At 32.8% G+C, this 15,892-nt stretch overlaps 1 protein-coding gene across 1 annotated transcript in view; it reads right to left on the bottom strand.

Annotated features, from left to right (window-relative positions):
• ZnT86D (solute carrier family 30 member 7) overlaps positions 1-15,892 on the bottom strand; it is a 155,287-nt gene that overhangs the window by 48,823 nt on the left and 90,572 nt on the right. The window contains exons 7-8 of the mRNA XM_090413411.1: positions 4,263-4,331; positions 3,997-4,132 (exon numbers count right to left, since the gene is read on the bottom strand). Coding sequence (XP_090269537.1) covers positions 3,997-4,132; positions 4,263-4,331 — 205 coding nt within the window. The remainder of the gene's footprint in view (positions 1-3,996; positions 4,133-4,262; positions 4,332-15,892) is intronic.

The following is a 15,892-nucleotide window of genomic DNA, read 5'->3' as shown; positions in this document are numbered from 1 at the left end:
AATGCAAACAAACATTTGAAAATTAGCGAAAAAGAATCTATATTGTCAGTAAATGAAGGAAATTTACTATTACTAAAATATATTCATTGCAAAAAAATCTGTGGTCACTTCAGTATTGATTATTTATTTTCACAGATGTGAAACTTCTAGTTTTGGAAAGAGAGACAATAAATTGTGCAGAAAAAAAAAAGATCAAATATCCTAGTACAGTAAAGCAAATTTCCAAACAGTACATGTAAAGACAAGTGACTCAAAAGTCCTCCACCACAGTTATCTGCTAATGACTCTAAAATTGCCGTTAAGGGATTAACAGCAGAGGAGGGTAAATACTTGATAAAAGATAGAATGCCGATGAAGTTTTGATCCATGAAAAATTCTGAGGTAGTCTGGCTATTTCATCCACCTCAGCCGGTAGGAGGGTTAAAGATTACTGTAATTGTAATCCTTATAAGGCGCTGAGATTGCTTGTACGAGTTTTGAGGGTAGACCATAGAAGCTGAGTATTTTAAACATTGCTTCTCTATTAATGGAGTCAAAGGCTTTTTTTTTGAAGTCTATAAAGGTTAAAATGAGTGGTAAGTTTTTATCATGTGAACCTTCTATGATTCTTCTGATGCAATGTATCTGTTTTACTGTACATTTTTTTTTTGAAATCCAGCTTGGTTTTTTCTTAAAAGTGGTGTTAAGTAAGGTTCTATTCTATTGAGTATCATCCTATTGTAGATTTTAACTGTGGTTGATAGTAAAGTAATATATCTGTAGTTATCCATTCTATTAAGACTGCCCTTTCTGGGTATAGGGACAATAAGGCATTGTTTCCATTGTTGAGGTATTATTCCAGTGTTTAAAGCTTGATTCATTATGGCAAGGAGATTGGAATATGTATTATACCCAGCATTTTTGAAAGCTTCTGCTCTGATTCCATCAATCCCTGGGGACTTTCCTGCTTTGGTTTGATCTATTGCTATTTTTAGTTCCGTTTCAGTGAAGTCTTTACAGTTTATTGGTAGAGCAGTGGTTAGATGCAGGTCTGCCAGCAGACTCGAACGTTGGGAATTATGAACATTCAGTAATTCTTGAAAGTAGTTTCTCCATTCTTTTATCAAGTTTGAATTTATGATAGCTGTCTACTGTTTTTGTCATGTGTGACAATATTTCCACTTCTTTTTGTTTTCTGGTGGGAGATAGAATGTATCATTTGAAAAGCGTTTCTAGTATCCCCAGTTTTATTATAATTTTCAAGTTCCTCGCAGTATTTATTTATTTGATTTTCTTTGTCTCTAATCATTAGTTCATTGACCTTGTTATTTAAAATGTCTAGTTTATCTTTATTTCATTCCTGTTTAAGCGGTAGAGTTTCCTTGCTTTATTTCTTTCGTCTATATATTTTTCAGTTTCAGGGGTAATCCATTTTTCTGAGTCTTTTTTTTGTTGCTGTTTCCAAGAATTTTGTTGGATGTTATGTTTATTGCTTCAATGATACTCTTATACTTTTCATTAACTGGATCTTCAAGAATGTTTTCCATGTTGTCTTCTAATGTGCTGTGGAAAGATGCTGCAATTTGTGGGTTATTTAGTTTGTCCCAATTGCATTGTTTCATTTTAGGCCTGTTATTTTTAGAGGCTTTTAGTGAAAGTTTAATGTGGGCACTGATTATCCTGTGGTCAGAGTTTAGTTCAACTGTATTATATGCTCGACAGTTCTTGATTAATTTAAGTTAGTATGGTTGCTTAAATAAAATGGGAGAGGAAAGTTTAGCAAAATAGGTATTCACTGCCAGGATAGCAAGAAAAAGACTCAGAGGAAGACCAAGATCTAGGCAGATTGATGTAGTAAGAAGTGCTTTAGAACATCAAACTGGAATCCTGACAGATGAGATTAATTTGAAGGAAAATTATTAATAGGAAGTTGTAAACGTGATGTAATGATGTAAACTTTTCATGTAGCACTATCATAATATAGAAATAGAATGGCTTAATATAAAAACGATACTAAATACAGCAACAAATGAAAGCTTAGGAAAGACCAAAAAATTCAATAAAAAGAAAAAAAAACTGAGATATGGGACGATACAATCAAAGAAATAATCAAAATGAAAAAAAGAAGCATATCACAAATGGTTAAGCAGTAAAAGATTAGAAGATGAAATAGGATATAAAAGAATAAGAGCTATAGCTAAAAGTCAGAAAAAGACAGAGAATCATGGAACAATTTGTTTCTAATTTAGAACATGATTTATATAAGATATGGGATGATACAATCAAAGAAATAATCAAAATGAAAAAAGAAGCATATAAATGGTTAAGCAGTAAAAGATTAGAAGATGAAATAGAATATAAAAGAATAAGAGCTATAGCTAAAAGTCAGAAAAAGACAGAGAATCATGGAACAAATTTGTTTCTAATTTAGAAAATGATTTATATAAAATAAGACCCAATGCATATAAGATTTTGAAACATTTAAGTACAGATACTAAAGAAAACGTAAAATTAAACACTGAAATGAAATTAAAAGAATTTCTAAATTTCTATACAGAACTGTGGACAGATAAATATTTTAAAAAAGATAACTGGCAAACATTTAATGAAAATGAAATAATAAAGAAGAATTAGAAATCAGCCTGAAAGAAACAAGAAATGGAAAATCACCTGGATAAGATGGGTTAGGTAAGTATGCAGGAATAAGATTCAAAGAAAGACTCCTATTATTTTTAAATAAAATCTATTCAACAAGTAACCCATCAATAGAATGGAAAAAAGCAATTGTGATCCCTATCTTTAAAAGAGGTAGTAGAGATGACCCTAAAAATTATAGAGGTACAAATATTCTAAATTCCTGTTATAAAATATTTAGCAGAATTTTAAATAACAAACTAATAAAATATTCTGAAGACTTTATTTTACAAGTACAGAATAGATTTAGAAAAGGATGATCATGTACAGACCTTGTCTTTTGCCTAAAATTAATAATAGAGAAAAGTAGAGAATACAATTTAGAAACACATATTACATTTATTGACTTTGAAAAAGCATTCGACAAAGTTAAAAGAAGCATTTTATTTAACATATTAAAAGAAAGACAAATACCAAATAATATTCTAAAAGCTATCATAAGTATATATAAAAATAATCAAATACAAATAAGATTAAATCATGAGCTATCATATATGAGCGAGATAAACCAAGGAGTCTGATAGGGATGTCCCCTTTCAGTAACTCTTTTCAATATTTATCTAAATGAAATAATAAAATGGTTAAGCAGTAAAAGCTAAAAAACTTTCTTCTACTGTGAACTTAAACACTCTCCTTTTTGCTGATGACCAAATAATAATTACAAATTCTGAAGATAACTCACAGAAAGATATTTTAAATTTAAGTGAGATAGCCAAAGATCATGGAATGATAATATCAACAGAAAAATCAAAAACAGTGACCTTTAAAGCACAAAATCCAGTAAGAACTAAAATAGTAACAGATAACAAGATTTTAGAAACAGGTGAATTCATTTAACTACCTAGGATGTATGATTACATACGAAAATGAAAAAGATATAAACCTTAAAAATAACAAATGTAATTAATTCTATATTTAAACCTAACCCAGTTCAAAAACAAACCACACTAAATGTATACAATACATTAGTCTTGCCAGTCCTATTGTATGGAAGTGAAATCTGGACAGTAAAACAAAAAGACAAACAAAGATTAATAACAGCTGAAATGAAGTTTATGAGAAAAACTGCAAAGTATACTCCATTTGATCACATAGAAATTATGAGAGAATTAAACCAGGAATCAGTAATCAGTGATGACTTCAAAGGCTGGAACAGGCCACTCTAAGCCTAAATCCTTGACAAGCATGATGATGACTATCATAATATCATCCCCACCCCCAAGGATGCATATCAGGAAATAGATGATAATAATGACTAGTAATTTTATTTTGCTAATCTGCAGTAAGCATTGTTATACTGATTTTTTACAAAGACTTACATACCTGATACCAATAAGTGTTGCTATAAACATTGAACAAATAGGATCAGCAATCAACCATCCAAACTGATTCATAAGAATGGCAGACACTATAACTCCAACACTACCTAATGTATCTGCTAAAATATGTAAGAAGACTCCTGGAATAAAACAAAATCCAAAGTATGAGCAATATGTAAAACTGATATCAATATGATTTGTATTGGAGATGTAAGGCTAACCAAACAAATGCAAATCAAAATTTGAACATATGAGGAAAATAAAGTTTACCATGTAAAATTTGGCTTTGGGATGCTTCAGATGACTGATGGCTTTCTTCACAATGGTTTTCTTGTAATCCTATATATATATATATATACATATATATAAACATAATTTATTATGCAAACAAAGGGGTGATAAATGTGCAAGACTTTGAATTTAACAATTTCAATTATTCAGATAAATTATATTAATATGTAATATTATAGAAAGGAAGGTAAGAGTGCTGGAAATAGTAATCAAAATATATAGGATCAATGTACTAAATACATATTTAATGGGATTTAAGTGCTTTTTTTTTTTTTATGGCATCATCATCATTACAAATCCTGTTAGTAATTTTATCAATGTTGATAAATCTCTGAAATATTACTTTTTTTTTTTTTTTAAGAACATGTAGTGCTTTGGAACTTTTCATCCAAGCAGTTTTCATGAATGAATAGTGGCTGAGCTGGATTCAAGGTTTACCATTATGCAGTTTTGTGCTGGGAACTGAAGATTTTCTCTCTTTTGACTAACCAGCAATCTTCATTATCTCGTGGTAAATCTTATAATATGCAATAACAGCACAGTAAACTATCAGTATAACAAATCAATGGACCAAAGGAAAGGCATATTAGAAAAGAAGTTATAAGTTTGCTATAGTGAATTTCTTTTTAGAAATGAAAAAGACTAGTCAGAAACTTGTCAGTGATTGGTTATAGTGAGCAAGCAAATTTATAAATGTTTTGAAAAATTCACTAACCTTTTCAAATTTACTATGGCAAATTTGAATAACAAACTATAGCTATAGAACTCACTACAACAATAGAAAGTTAATTTATAAAATCACTGTTTAAAATTTCATAGTAATTTTTGGCAATATAGTTCAATATTGAAAATCCAAAACGACTATTTTTTTCTGGCGAGGTTGATAAAAGGCGTTGATAAATGGCGAGGTCCATAAAAAAAAAAAAGTTTTTTTTTTTTTTTTATCCCCTTAACTTATATAGTTCAATATTGTCAAATATTTTTGCATTTATTCCTGTTAAAGACTCCCCTAATTGTCACTCAAAGAATTAGCCAAATTAGCCTGAAAAATCCTTAAATTATGATACCCAACAAAATTTTAATAACTGGAGAAACACAATATTTACAACTTTATTCTTCTTGACATCTATGAACATGCAATAGCTGTAGAAAACCTTTTCTTTCCAGTTTGAACAGAAGTATAGTTCAAACTCTCACCAGGAAAACTCAGGAGACAATTTGCTACTGTGAATTTCTTGGAGAATAGCATTGCACCCATGGGAATCTTTTTTTTTTTTTTGTTGGGACTAACAGTCTGTTGTAGTGAGAATTTATAAAGTTATCTGCTATAGAGAGAGTTGATTGTGTATTATATGTGACAAGAAATTACATTCTTATTTTAAACATGTTACCCTAACACAAGCAAACGTCCACGTGTGGATAAACTTAGTTCATGTACTGAAGGCACTTGACTTCACAAGTTGCTCCAAATAACCACTAGAATATATAACAGGAGTGTCCCAAAACTTTTTTTTCATGGGAAAGGCTACATTCAGCCTAAACTGTTGCAGGCTACTCTCCCCTCCCCACATCCAAGTGCATATGTGTGTGTCAGTGGCATACATTCAGGATGTGCTAGGTGTGCAGTGCACACCCATGGTATAATAGCAATATCACCGATGTTATATTTTTGCATTTATTCCTGTTAAAGACTTTCCTAATTGTTTCCTGGCCTCACGTGATTCCTAAAATGAAACACAATATACTAATACTTCATGAAGAGGACACTTTTCAATGCATAAACATTGCATCACATTCCCATTAATAGCCCCAGTGTGCAGGGCTATTAATACGACACCTTTGAGCCCTTTGAACAGAGATGTACAGATAGCACAGCGGGTCAAATTCTTAGTGTTCCGATGGTTTTAAACCACCCAGAAGGCAAGGCAGAATATGTACTGAGACAATGGCATCCAGAAATCAGTGGTTGTGATTTGTTATTGTGTCAACTGATCCAATTGAACGTTGTCCTTTTCATGAGTTGCTGTTTTTGTTTTCTGAGTTTCATCTATTTTGCATGAGTGAAGTGTGAACTGATGTGTTTAGGACAACTATATAGACAAGTTTTTAATATACACTTTTCTATAAATAATTTATAACTGTTTTTGTACATATTTACAATGGGGAAACATTGTTGATGATCTATTGAATGTCCCATTTTCTGCCAGAGCTTTTGTATGATTGTAGTCGAAGGAGATAAGCCTCGTCCTCCTCTTCAAAATTTATTATTATATTTACAACTTTTATGCAATTCAAATATACCAATCAAATATAGTATTGTCCTTCATTATTGTTTTCTAATATATCTTAAAACAAACACATTATCCCCCACTCTATGCAGATTTGGTTACATTAATTGATAAATTAAAGTATTGAAAATTATCCTACAATTAATTGCACTGGACCAATTAAGATGAGCGTTATGTACTCTTAAAACTTCATTGATAAAAATGCAATCACACAGTCAAATTGATGTGAATTTTGTAGTGCAGAAGCCACACCCAACCAAAATGGACGAGACACTACTGACATTGATTATAAAGGTGAGTGAAAAACACCAGAAATGACAAAACTAGTTCTGTCATTACTGGTGACAAATGCTTTAACAAAGTCCTCATAGTAATTCTATAGAATAACTAAATTGTATACTAAACAGTAATGTATACAGAAGTGATGACAGTAATGGAATAGGGAATTTGGCTCAGGAATAATATGGGCTGCTTATTTGAATTGGTCAAGTTTAATGAACTTGACATATTCAAATAAATACCAGTTCATATAAGCTTCAAATGGCACTGGTGAGCAAATTGCTGAAGAAGAGGATATCTTTACAGAAGTGGAACGACTACAGTGTATTCAGGGAAGGGAGAGCAAGATAGGAAGAGTGTGAGAGAGTACTGCTAATGATTGCAGAGGAATTAAATCCAACCAGAATAGAAATCTCAAATAGTGGTGGTAGTATAAGTAACACAGAAAATAGGTTCAAGGTTGTATAGCAGGGGTATCAAACTGGTGGCCTGCAAGCTGCATGCGGCCCCCCGATGCCTCAAGGAAAAATTAAAAAAAAAGAATGGTTGCTTTTTATAAAAAAACAGAAATACCGTATTTAACCGAATATAACTTGCCCTCGCATATGACTCAAACTCATGTACTCTGATTTTAATTTGTGAAAAAATAAATTAAAAAGTTTTGCATGTACTGTACATCGCACTCGAAAATAAAGTTTAACCACTTTCACGTCGGGATGATAACTCGCTCCCCATGGTAAACAGCATGCCTTCCCCACCTGTGATTAGAGACAACTGATATAAAAATGGCATTAACTAATGAAACACATGTCCCCTCTCATGTTAACAATGCTGTTTAGACTTAAGCAAAACCATATGTTTCACTGGCAAACACAGTATCTATCTAACTAAAATCTATTGTTTTTAGTTAGATGTGTGCGAGTGCCCCACTAACTCAAGCACAAAGCTGCAATAAAATTTGTAAACGTGTTAAAACTAAGACATATAGAGTGAATGTTGTTATGACAGTTTCAGATATTATGGAATTTGGTTGAAGAGAATTAGCGTTTCAGCTCAAAAATGTCAGCTTGACTTTGTGTTTTGGTAATGCGATCTTTTGTTAATACTGCACCAATCATATCCACATCTTCATAGCTGTTCTATCTCTATTGGCCTACCGTTGCTCTATTTCATGTTCTGCTTTCACATCTCAGACATTCGTGATGGGTGTTCATTACGTATCTAAAATCTCATAAATTACTTGTAATTTTTACTTTGGAACAATGAGAAAGATGATGATTCTATTTGGATAGATGACTTTGACAATGCACACAAGGAAACCACTCTTGAGGGAGTAAGTAACTATAACGAAGAGGAGATTCTTGGTAAGTCATCCCCATTTTCAGTTTTTATTCTGAAAACTTTAGTTTCTAAAAATCCCCGTATATATCTTGCACCATGATTTTTTAGTTTTAATTTTGGGGAAAAAAAGTGCGTTGATTGATACCGTATTCGAGTAAATACGGTATCAATTTATTCGTTTTCATTTGACATTTAGTTACAATATGGATGCAATGACCTGCTATAATATAATTGCAGTAATAAAAATCTATATTGCAATGTCAATGTTAGATCCAATTCTAATCAATCGTAAACTATATTAATGCTTTCATTCTTAATTTATAGCACGCTGCTGGTAGCATACTGAAAAAGTTGAATTCTATTGGCTACCAGCTATTCACGTGACGTGCAGCATACGCGTGCATGGGAATTCAGCTATTATTATTTATTATTATTATTATTCCGGGAAACTCCAAGGAGTCCACAACTCATCGAGGGAGGCCCTAACATCATGTACAGAACAACTATTCAACATTCACTCAGTATCTATCATACCTCGCCTTGAACTCATTCACGGTCGTAGCACCCACAACAGACTCTGGCAGCTTATTCCACTCATTCACCACTCTCCAAGTAAAAAACCTAGCTCTAACACCCCTGCTAACCACATTCTTGCCCAGCTTCCATGTATGGCCCCTAGTCCTCCCACCACCAGTCCTATTCTCAAAAATATCTTCTGGATTAATCCTATAGAAACCCTTCAGTAATTTGAATGTCTCAATCATATCACCCCTTTTCCACCTATCGACCAATTTTTGCAACCCACAAATCTTCAACCTGTTCTCATAAGGTTCATTCAACAGATCTGCTATCATCTTGGTCACTCGCCTCTGGATCCTTTCAACCTCCTCCCCATCAAGAAGGAACCTAGGTGACCAAATCTGGCCAAACCTCATCTCGACACAAAGTAGTCGAGATGAGGTCTTATCAAGGCTCGGTACAGAGGTACAATAACTTGCTTGTCTCTGCTCGTCAAGGTATTTTTCAGAAGCCAAGTGATTTGATGAGCTGATTGAGCCACTTTTGCAATGTGCTCCCTAAACTTCAATTCCCTATCCACCAACACTCCCAAATCCCTGGACTCATCAATCTCCTGGAGTATGGTTCCACCAATGTGATATACTGCTATTCTTTTCACCCCAAAATGCATAAGCTATGAGTTTATAATTGCCTGCTACAGTCAATCAGTGATCTTTGAAGTCAGTGCGCCAAACACGATTCAACGACAACCTAGCAGTGAGAGAATCCCTTTTATTATTATTTTTTATTTGCAATAGCATTGTGCACTGGTCTACAGTTTTGTGTGTTTTTATTCAAATGTTTTTATAAAAATTGTTAATAATATTAATAATATATTTATTCACTGAGGCAATGTCGCTTTCCAAGCCAACAAGAAAAAGAAAAATTGCTGATAAGAGGAGAAAATTTCAAGAAAAATGGGAATTAAATTACTTCTGCACTAAAACAAAGGACAAAATTGTGTGCGTTATTTGTAACAAAACAATTAATGTCGCCAAAGAATATAATATAAAAAGGCACTACGATAAAATTCACAAAGAACAATATTCACACTTTGAGGGTAAACTGAGAGAAGAAAAATTAAGTATGAAGAATTCACTTCAAAGTCAACAAGTATTTTAAAAAATCATGAAAGATAATGCATCAGCAGTGAGAGCCAGTTATGAAATCAGCTATTTATTGGCGAAACATTCCAAACCTTTTAGTGATGGTTCCTTGGTTAAGGAGTGTATGATAAAAGCAGCCGAAAACGTCTGTCCCAAAAATGTGCAAGTATCTCGCGATATTTCTTTGTCCAGAAATACTGTGATCAAAAGAATAACCGAAATGGCAGATAATCTGCTTGACCAGTTGCAAGAAATATCTGCAAACGTACAGTGCTTTTCAATTGCACTTGACGAAAGTTTTGATATTCGTAACATGGCTCAAGTTGCTGTGTTTCTTTGGGCTTACGACGACAATATGAATATTACTGAAGAGTTCTTGGAAATGATTCCCATCCATGGAACCACTACAGGGGAAGACGTTTTTGATGCCGTGTGGGGCAGTTTTGAAAAATATCAACTTCCTCTGAACAGGCTCGTAGCAGTGACAACCGATGGTGCTCCAGCAATGACAGGCAAAAATAAAGGTTTTGTGTCAAGACTTGCAGCAAAGTTAAAGGAAATGTATCCAGACATTCCAAAACTGCAATCTTTCCACTGCATTATTCATCAGCAGGTCCTGTGCTCCAAAGTGTTAGAAATGAGCAGTGTACTCAAGCCTGCAACAAATACTGTGAACTTCATCCGATCCAGAGGCCTCGATCACTGCCAGTTTGTACAATTTCTAAAAGACTTGGAGAGTGAATCTGAAGAGCTACCTTATTACACAGAGATTTGTTGGTTATCTTGTCATGAGGTCCTAAAAAGCATTTTTTTACTTTTAGAGGAGATCAAATTGTTCCTAGAAATGAAAAATCATGATGTTGCATTTATTTCTTAATGATCAGACATGGGTACAAGATCTGGCATTCTTAGTTGATATTACAGGATATTTGAATGATTTAAATATCAAACTTCAGGGGAAAGATCAGTTAATAACACACATGTATGATGCACTGGCAAGTTTTAGATGTAAGTTAGTTTTGTTTCAAAATCATTTAAAAGAGAATATTCTAAATTACTTTCCTATGTGTGAACAGTTGAACAATAAGAATCAAAGTTTTATTTTTTCTCAATATTGTCCCAAACTAGAAAAGATAAAAGAAGAATCTGATAGGCGATTTAAAGATTTCAAAGAGCAACAAGAAGCTTTTTCGCTTTTTACGGGTCCTTTTACCTTTAATTTCGGAAAAGCTCCTATTTGTATTCAAATATTTAAATATCCAAAATGATTCCATTCTAAAAGCGAAATACGAAGAAATTGGTGTACCAAAAATATACAGTTATTTAGGTCAAAAATATCCGGAAATAAAAACGTTTGCAGCAAATATTCTATGATATTTTGGAAGCAACTATTTATGTGAACAATTATTCTCATGTATGAAAGATAACAAAACAGCTCACAGGTCAAGATTAACTGACATCAACCTTTCTGCCATAATGAAGGTCTGACAGGCTGGTTGATAATAAACGTTGTCAAGTGTCGGGAAAAAAATAAAATACTGAAATTAAATTACTATAATTATAGTATGCAAGTATATATATATATATATATATATACATATATATATATACATATATATATATATGTTAACCAGGAAGTATTATAATTTTTCCCAAAAATATTTTCAGTAACATTTAAAAACTCCTTAAAAATTCAAAATATAGCCCCCCCCCCCCAAAAAAAAAATATAGAAGTATTTTATTTCAACACAAACACAAAAAATTTCAAACTAACAGGAGGTTCTGTAAATTTTTGTGATGGTTATTAATGAGATTTTATACTTTTTTTTTTTAGAATGTATAAATATATAAATATTTGATTTATTCAAATAAAATTTAATTTTGGTTTAATTTGGATTAAATGCTATCTATTGTAAATATTAATATAATAAAAATATTCTTTTATTATCATTATAATTACGGCTATTTTGCCTGCTTCAGTTTAGGAGTGCCCCCTGTTTAAATGTCATTGGCTATTTACTCACAGATTATTAGGGCATTGTAGATGTAAATTTACCAAAAAGTATATGTAGCATAAGGAAGAGAAATTTACACATACCTTTTTCTGGGTGTTGTTTATAATATTCTTTATATTATTTTTTTTTTGAGTTGTCATAATCATTATACTATTATTTTATGTCTTGTAATGCTTAGAATAAATAAAATTTTTGTTATTAATTTTCCAATTTATTTATGCTCATTTTTTCACTTCCCTTCGATTAAAATTAGTGCAGGTTTTTTTAGTCGAAAATTTTTTGCGGCCCACTTGAGATGCAGTTTTATAGCAAATGGTCCTCTGTCCAATTTGAGTTTGACACTCCTGTTGTATAGTGTGAGATGGAGTTTACTAGGACTGCATACTAAGGTCATCTTAAGAAGAAGAATGAATTCTGTATAAATTACTGTTTAGTATACAATTCAGTTATTCTATAGAATTACTATGAGGACTTTGTTAAAGCATTTAATGACTACTTTGTGTTATACAGTTTAAGTAGGTAGAGTTCATAAAACATATTTTATAACCGAAATTTATTCTTGGGCATGTGCTAATGACAGTAGATGTGTCAAGATTTGAAACACCGAGTGTTCTACCATCTGATTATAGCCATGAATTTTCAAATAACATAGGAAATTTGAAAGATATGTGACCAGATTTTGAAAACTGTGCATGGCAAACCAAGGTATGGCCAAAGTCAGCATACAAAGAAAGAGCAAATTAGGATACTGAAATTATATTAACAACAATCATCCAGCTTATGAAAAATAGATCATACATAGGTATATACACTTGTATACTGCTTTACAAATGCCAAATAACAGTAACTAAATTATTAGTTGTTACGCGTGCGTACAAATGACACTTAACCTCCATACCGGCCGAGGTGGATGAAATAGCCAGACCACTCCAGCATTTTTCATGGATCAAAACTTCATTGACATTCTACCATTTATCATGCAATTATCCCTCCCCTCCCCTCCGTTGTTAATCCCTGAACAACGATTTTAGCGCAGGGTTAGGATTAACTGTGGTGGAGCGACCATTATGTCACTTGACTTTACGTGTACTGTACTTGTACTTGGAATTTCCTTTACAGTCCTACGATATTTGATTGAAAGACAATTTATTTATTGTGTCTCTTCCCAAAAATAAAAACGAATTTCACATATGCGAAAATAATTAACCCTGAAATGACCAGAGATCAGCCTTTGCAATGAATCCATTTAGTAATAGTAAATTTGCTGTCTTTTATTCTTCAAATCAGTGCAATGGAACAAGACAATTTTATATTCTTTCATTTTACTGATAACATAGAAGATTTTTTTTCTGCGAATTTTCAAATATTTTTTCAAATATAAAGTTTTAAAATGTGGTGCCCACAGAGAGTGAGGCCCCAGCTTGCGCCTAATGTGCCTTATGGTAAATGCGGCCCTGCCTGTGACCTTTCATGTATGAGGTCATCATTAAAATATATATATATAAGCATTTTTTTTTATGTAACTCCCACTCACAAAAGATTGTAAACCTCTGGTACTGTTCTGAAGGAAAGCTATCTTTATCAATTGCATGTGCTCCTCTAGTTGGGCTACCCAAATGTAGGATGAAAAACGAAAGATATGACCTCAGTAATGACTCTTCCCATATTTTATTTTTTACATAATCTGAAATACTGCTCTAGAAAATAAACACAGAACTTTTTCAAGCCATCAGGCCTCCAAATAAGTAGGGCAGGATCTCATCTCACACCAAGTGATGAAATTTGCTTTCACCTAAAAACATCCACAAAACATCCATGCCTATGGTAAGATTCAAACCCATAGGCAACATAGAGGCAATATGAGACTTCAATACAAGTCAAAACTAGCCTCAGTAATCTTTAAAAGAAATCTGCGGTATGACTATAAACAAGAAATTACACAATAACCATAGTAATTAACTTCATTAAAGTTAATTACTGTGGTTATCATGTAGTTTGTTGTTTACAGTCTCAGTAACGACTCTTTCCATAATGCACAGCAATATAAACATCTGAAAGGACATGATGTGCATTATGGAATAATGAGGCAATTGATATGAAGTTAACATGTATATACAAGCAGCCTAGTTGTGACAATACTTCATGCGCAAACTTTTGTTTGTTCACACCTAGATGAAAGATTAAAACTACAATTTCTTGTCTGGTATAATTTACTTTCTAACCAAGTGAAACACTTCCTACAAATAAAATGGGACATATGCAGAAATGAATGACATGTGATTACAATAAACTAAGAAGACACTTGAAGAAGCATATGGAAAATAATCAAAGGGTGTTTGAATGAAGCTATGTCTAACTGTAATTCCCAGAGTTAGAAAAACAAATCACATGAGTTAAATGGATGAATAAAAACTTTAAAGCAAGAAAGAACCAAATAAAAAAAAGAAAATGTTGCAGATGCAGTATTAGGAGGAAAGCGATGACCATACTTGGGAGCAGTTTTTTTTTTTGCCTTGGTGAAAGAAAAAAAAAAAACGGACTGTAATTTAGTCAGAGTCATGAGAATTTTCTCACTTCGTAGTAAGTAAAAAAAAAAAAAAAGAATAACATGAAAGACCTGGAATATCTATACTCAGCTAAGCTTTCTGATGCTGAGGGGAACTGATGAAAGGATTTAATACTTCTAACTTTTGGGGATGAGTTAGAAATATTAAAGCTATTGCAAGAGCTCAATTTGAACACAGCACTGGGAACAAATGGAATATTGAAACAGATGCCGAAGGAATGTGAAAGTGGTAATATTTCTGATCTGGATTTAACTTCTGTCTCAGCACAATTCTTAAGGAATGGAAGAAAGGCAAAACAAGGATGGAACTGGGACTAATACAACTAACTAGTATCTCTAAAGTGGTCATTTATGTCATAGTGCTATCTACCCACTTCAAGAGGTGGGTAGATAGCACTATGATCTCGTATAGAGGAGAGCACGGATTTGTCAAAGAAAGATATTGCTTTAGCGATCCTTATTCTGTAATAGTGACAGTAGAGTTGGATAATGGGAATGGATATACCATGATAGTTCCAGGTTTTGCCAAGTTAACAGGATTCCAACACAAGAAGTCATTGCACAGTCAAAGGAATGACCATATAAAAAGTGTTATGACATGGATAGGATAGTAGCTGAGTGACATATCAGCAAGTGATGTATGGAAGTGCTGAGTCTATAGATGACTATTGAACAACACAGGGATCTGTACTTTTGGCCATTGTTGTTTAACTTTTATGTTAATGATATCAGGTATAGTATAGAAGAAAATATGCAGTTAATTCCTGATGATGCAAAATTGGAGATGATGATAAGGGGCATAGCACATACAAAATTCTCTGCATTAGAGAAGGATGTTGGAAGTTCCACTTGGTTAGATTATAATAAATTTAGTTCAATCCTTTATCCAAGTGTAAGCAAACAAAGTTTGTACTTGAAGTATCATCAGGATTAAGGCAACTCGTGGTAAAGATGGACTAAGCTCTCATCACTTATTATTATAGTCTAACCAAGTGGAAAATAAACTTCCAACATGTTTCTCTAATCCAGAGTACTTTAATACTAAGATGAGACACCTTTTGGCAACTCGTATAGGTAAATATAACTTCTCCATTACTTCCACCTTAGTATCACCACCTTTGGGTCTGGTTCCCACTGACGAGACCTCAATAAAGGTCGGAACTGTTAGGGGTAGTGGCCCTTCCCTTAATGCATAGCATTATACATGTCTGCAATGGAGATGTGCTTTGCATTATGGGAGATACTAAGACAAGTGATGAGATCTTAGTCCACCTTTACCACGAGTTGCCTCAGTCCTGAAGATACTTCAGGCGCAAACTATGTTTGCTTACACTTCGATAAAGGATTAAACTAAATTTATTATTAAAATTCTCTGCAAAGTTGATTATGAACTGGTTCTATGAGCAAGCATAGTATTATATTAATGAAACATGTTGCAAAGTGAATGAAGCTAAAA

Source organism: Typopeltis vanoorti, chromosome 24 (genome assembly GCF_054136105.1).
Source record: "Typopeltis vanoorti isolate ZY-2024b chromosome 24, IOZ_Tvanoo_1.0, whole genome shotgun sequence".
Classification (NCBI taxonomy): domain Eukaryota; kingdom Metazoa; phylum Arthropoda; class Arachnida; order Uropygi; family Thelyphonidae; genus Typopeltis; species Typopeltis vanoorti.
The sequence above is the reverse complement of the archived record's forward strand: the minus strand, read 5'-3'. Positions and strand labels throughout refer to the sequence as shown.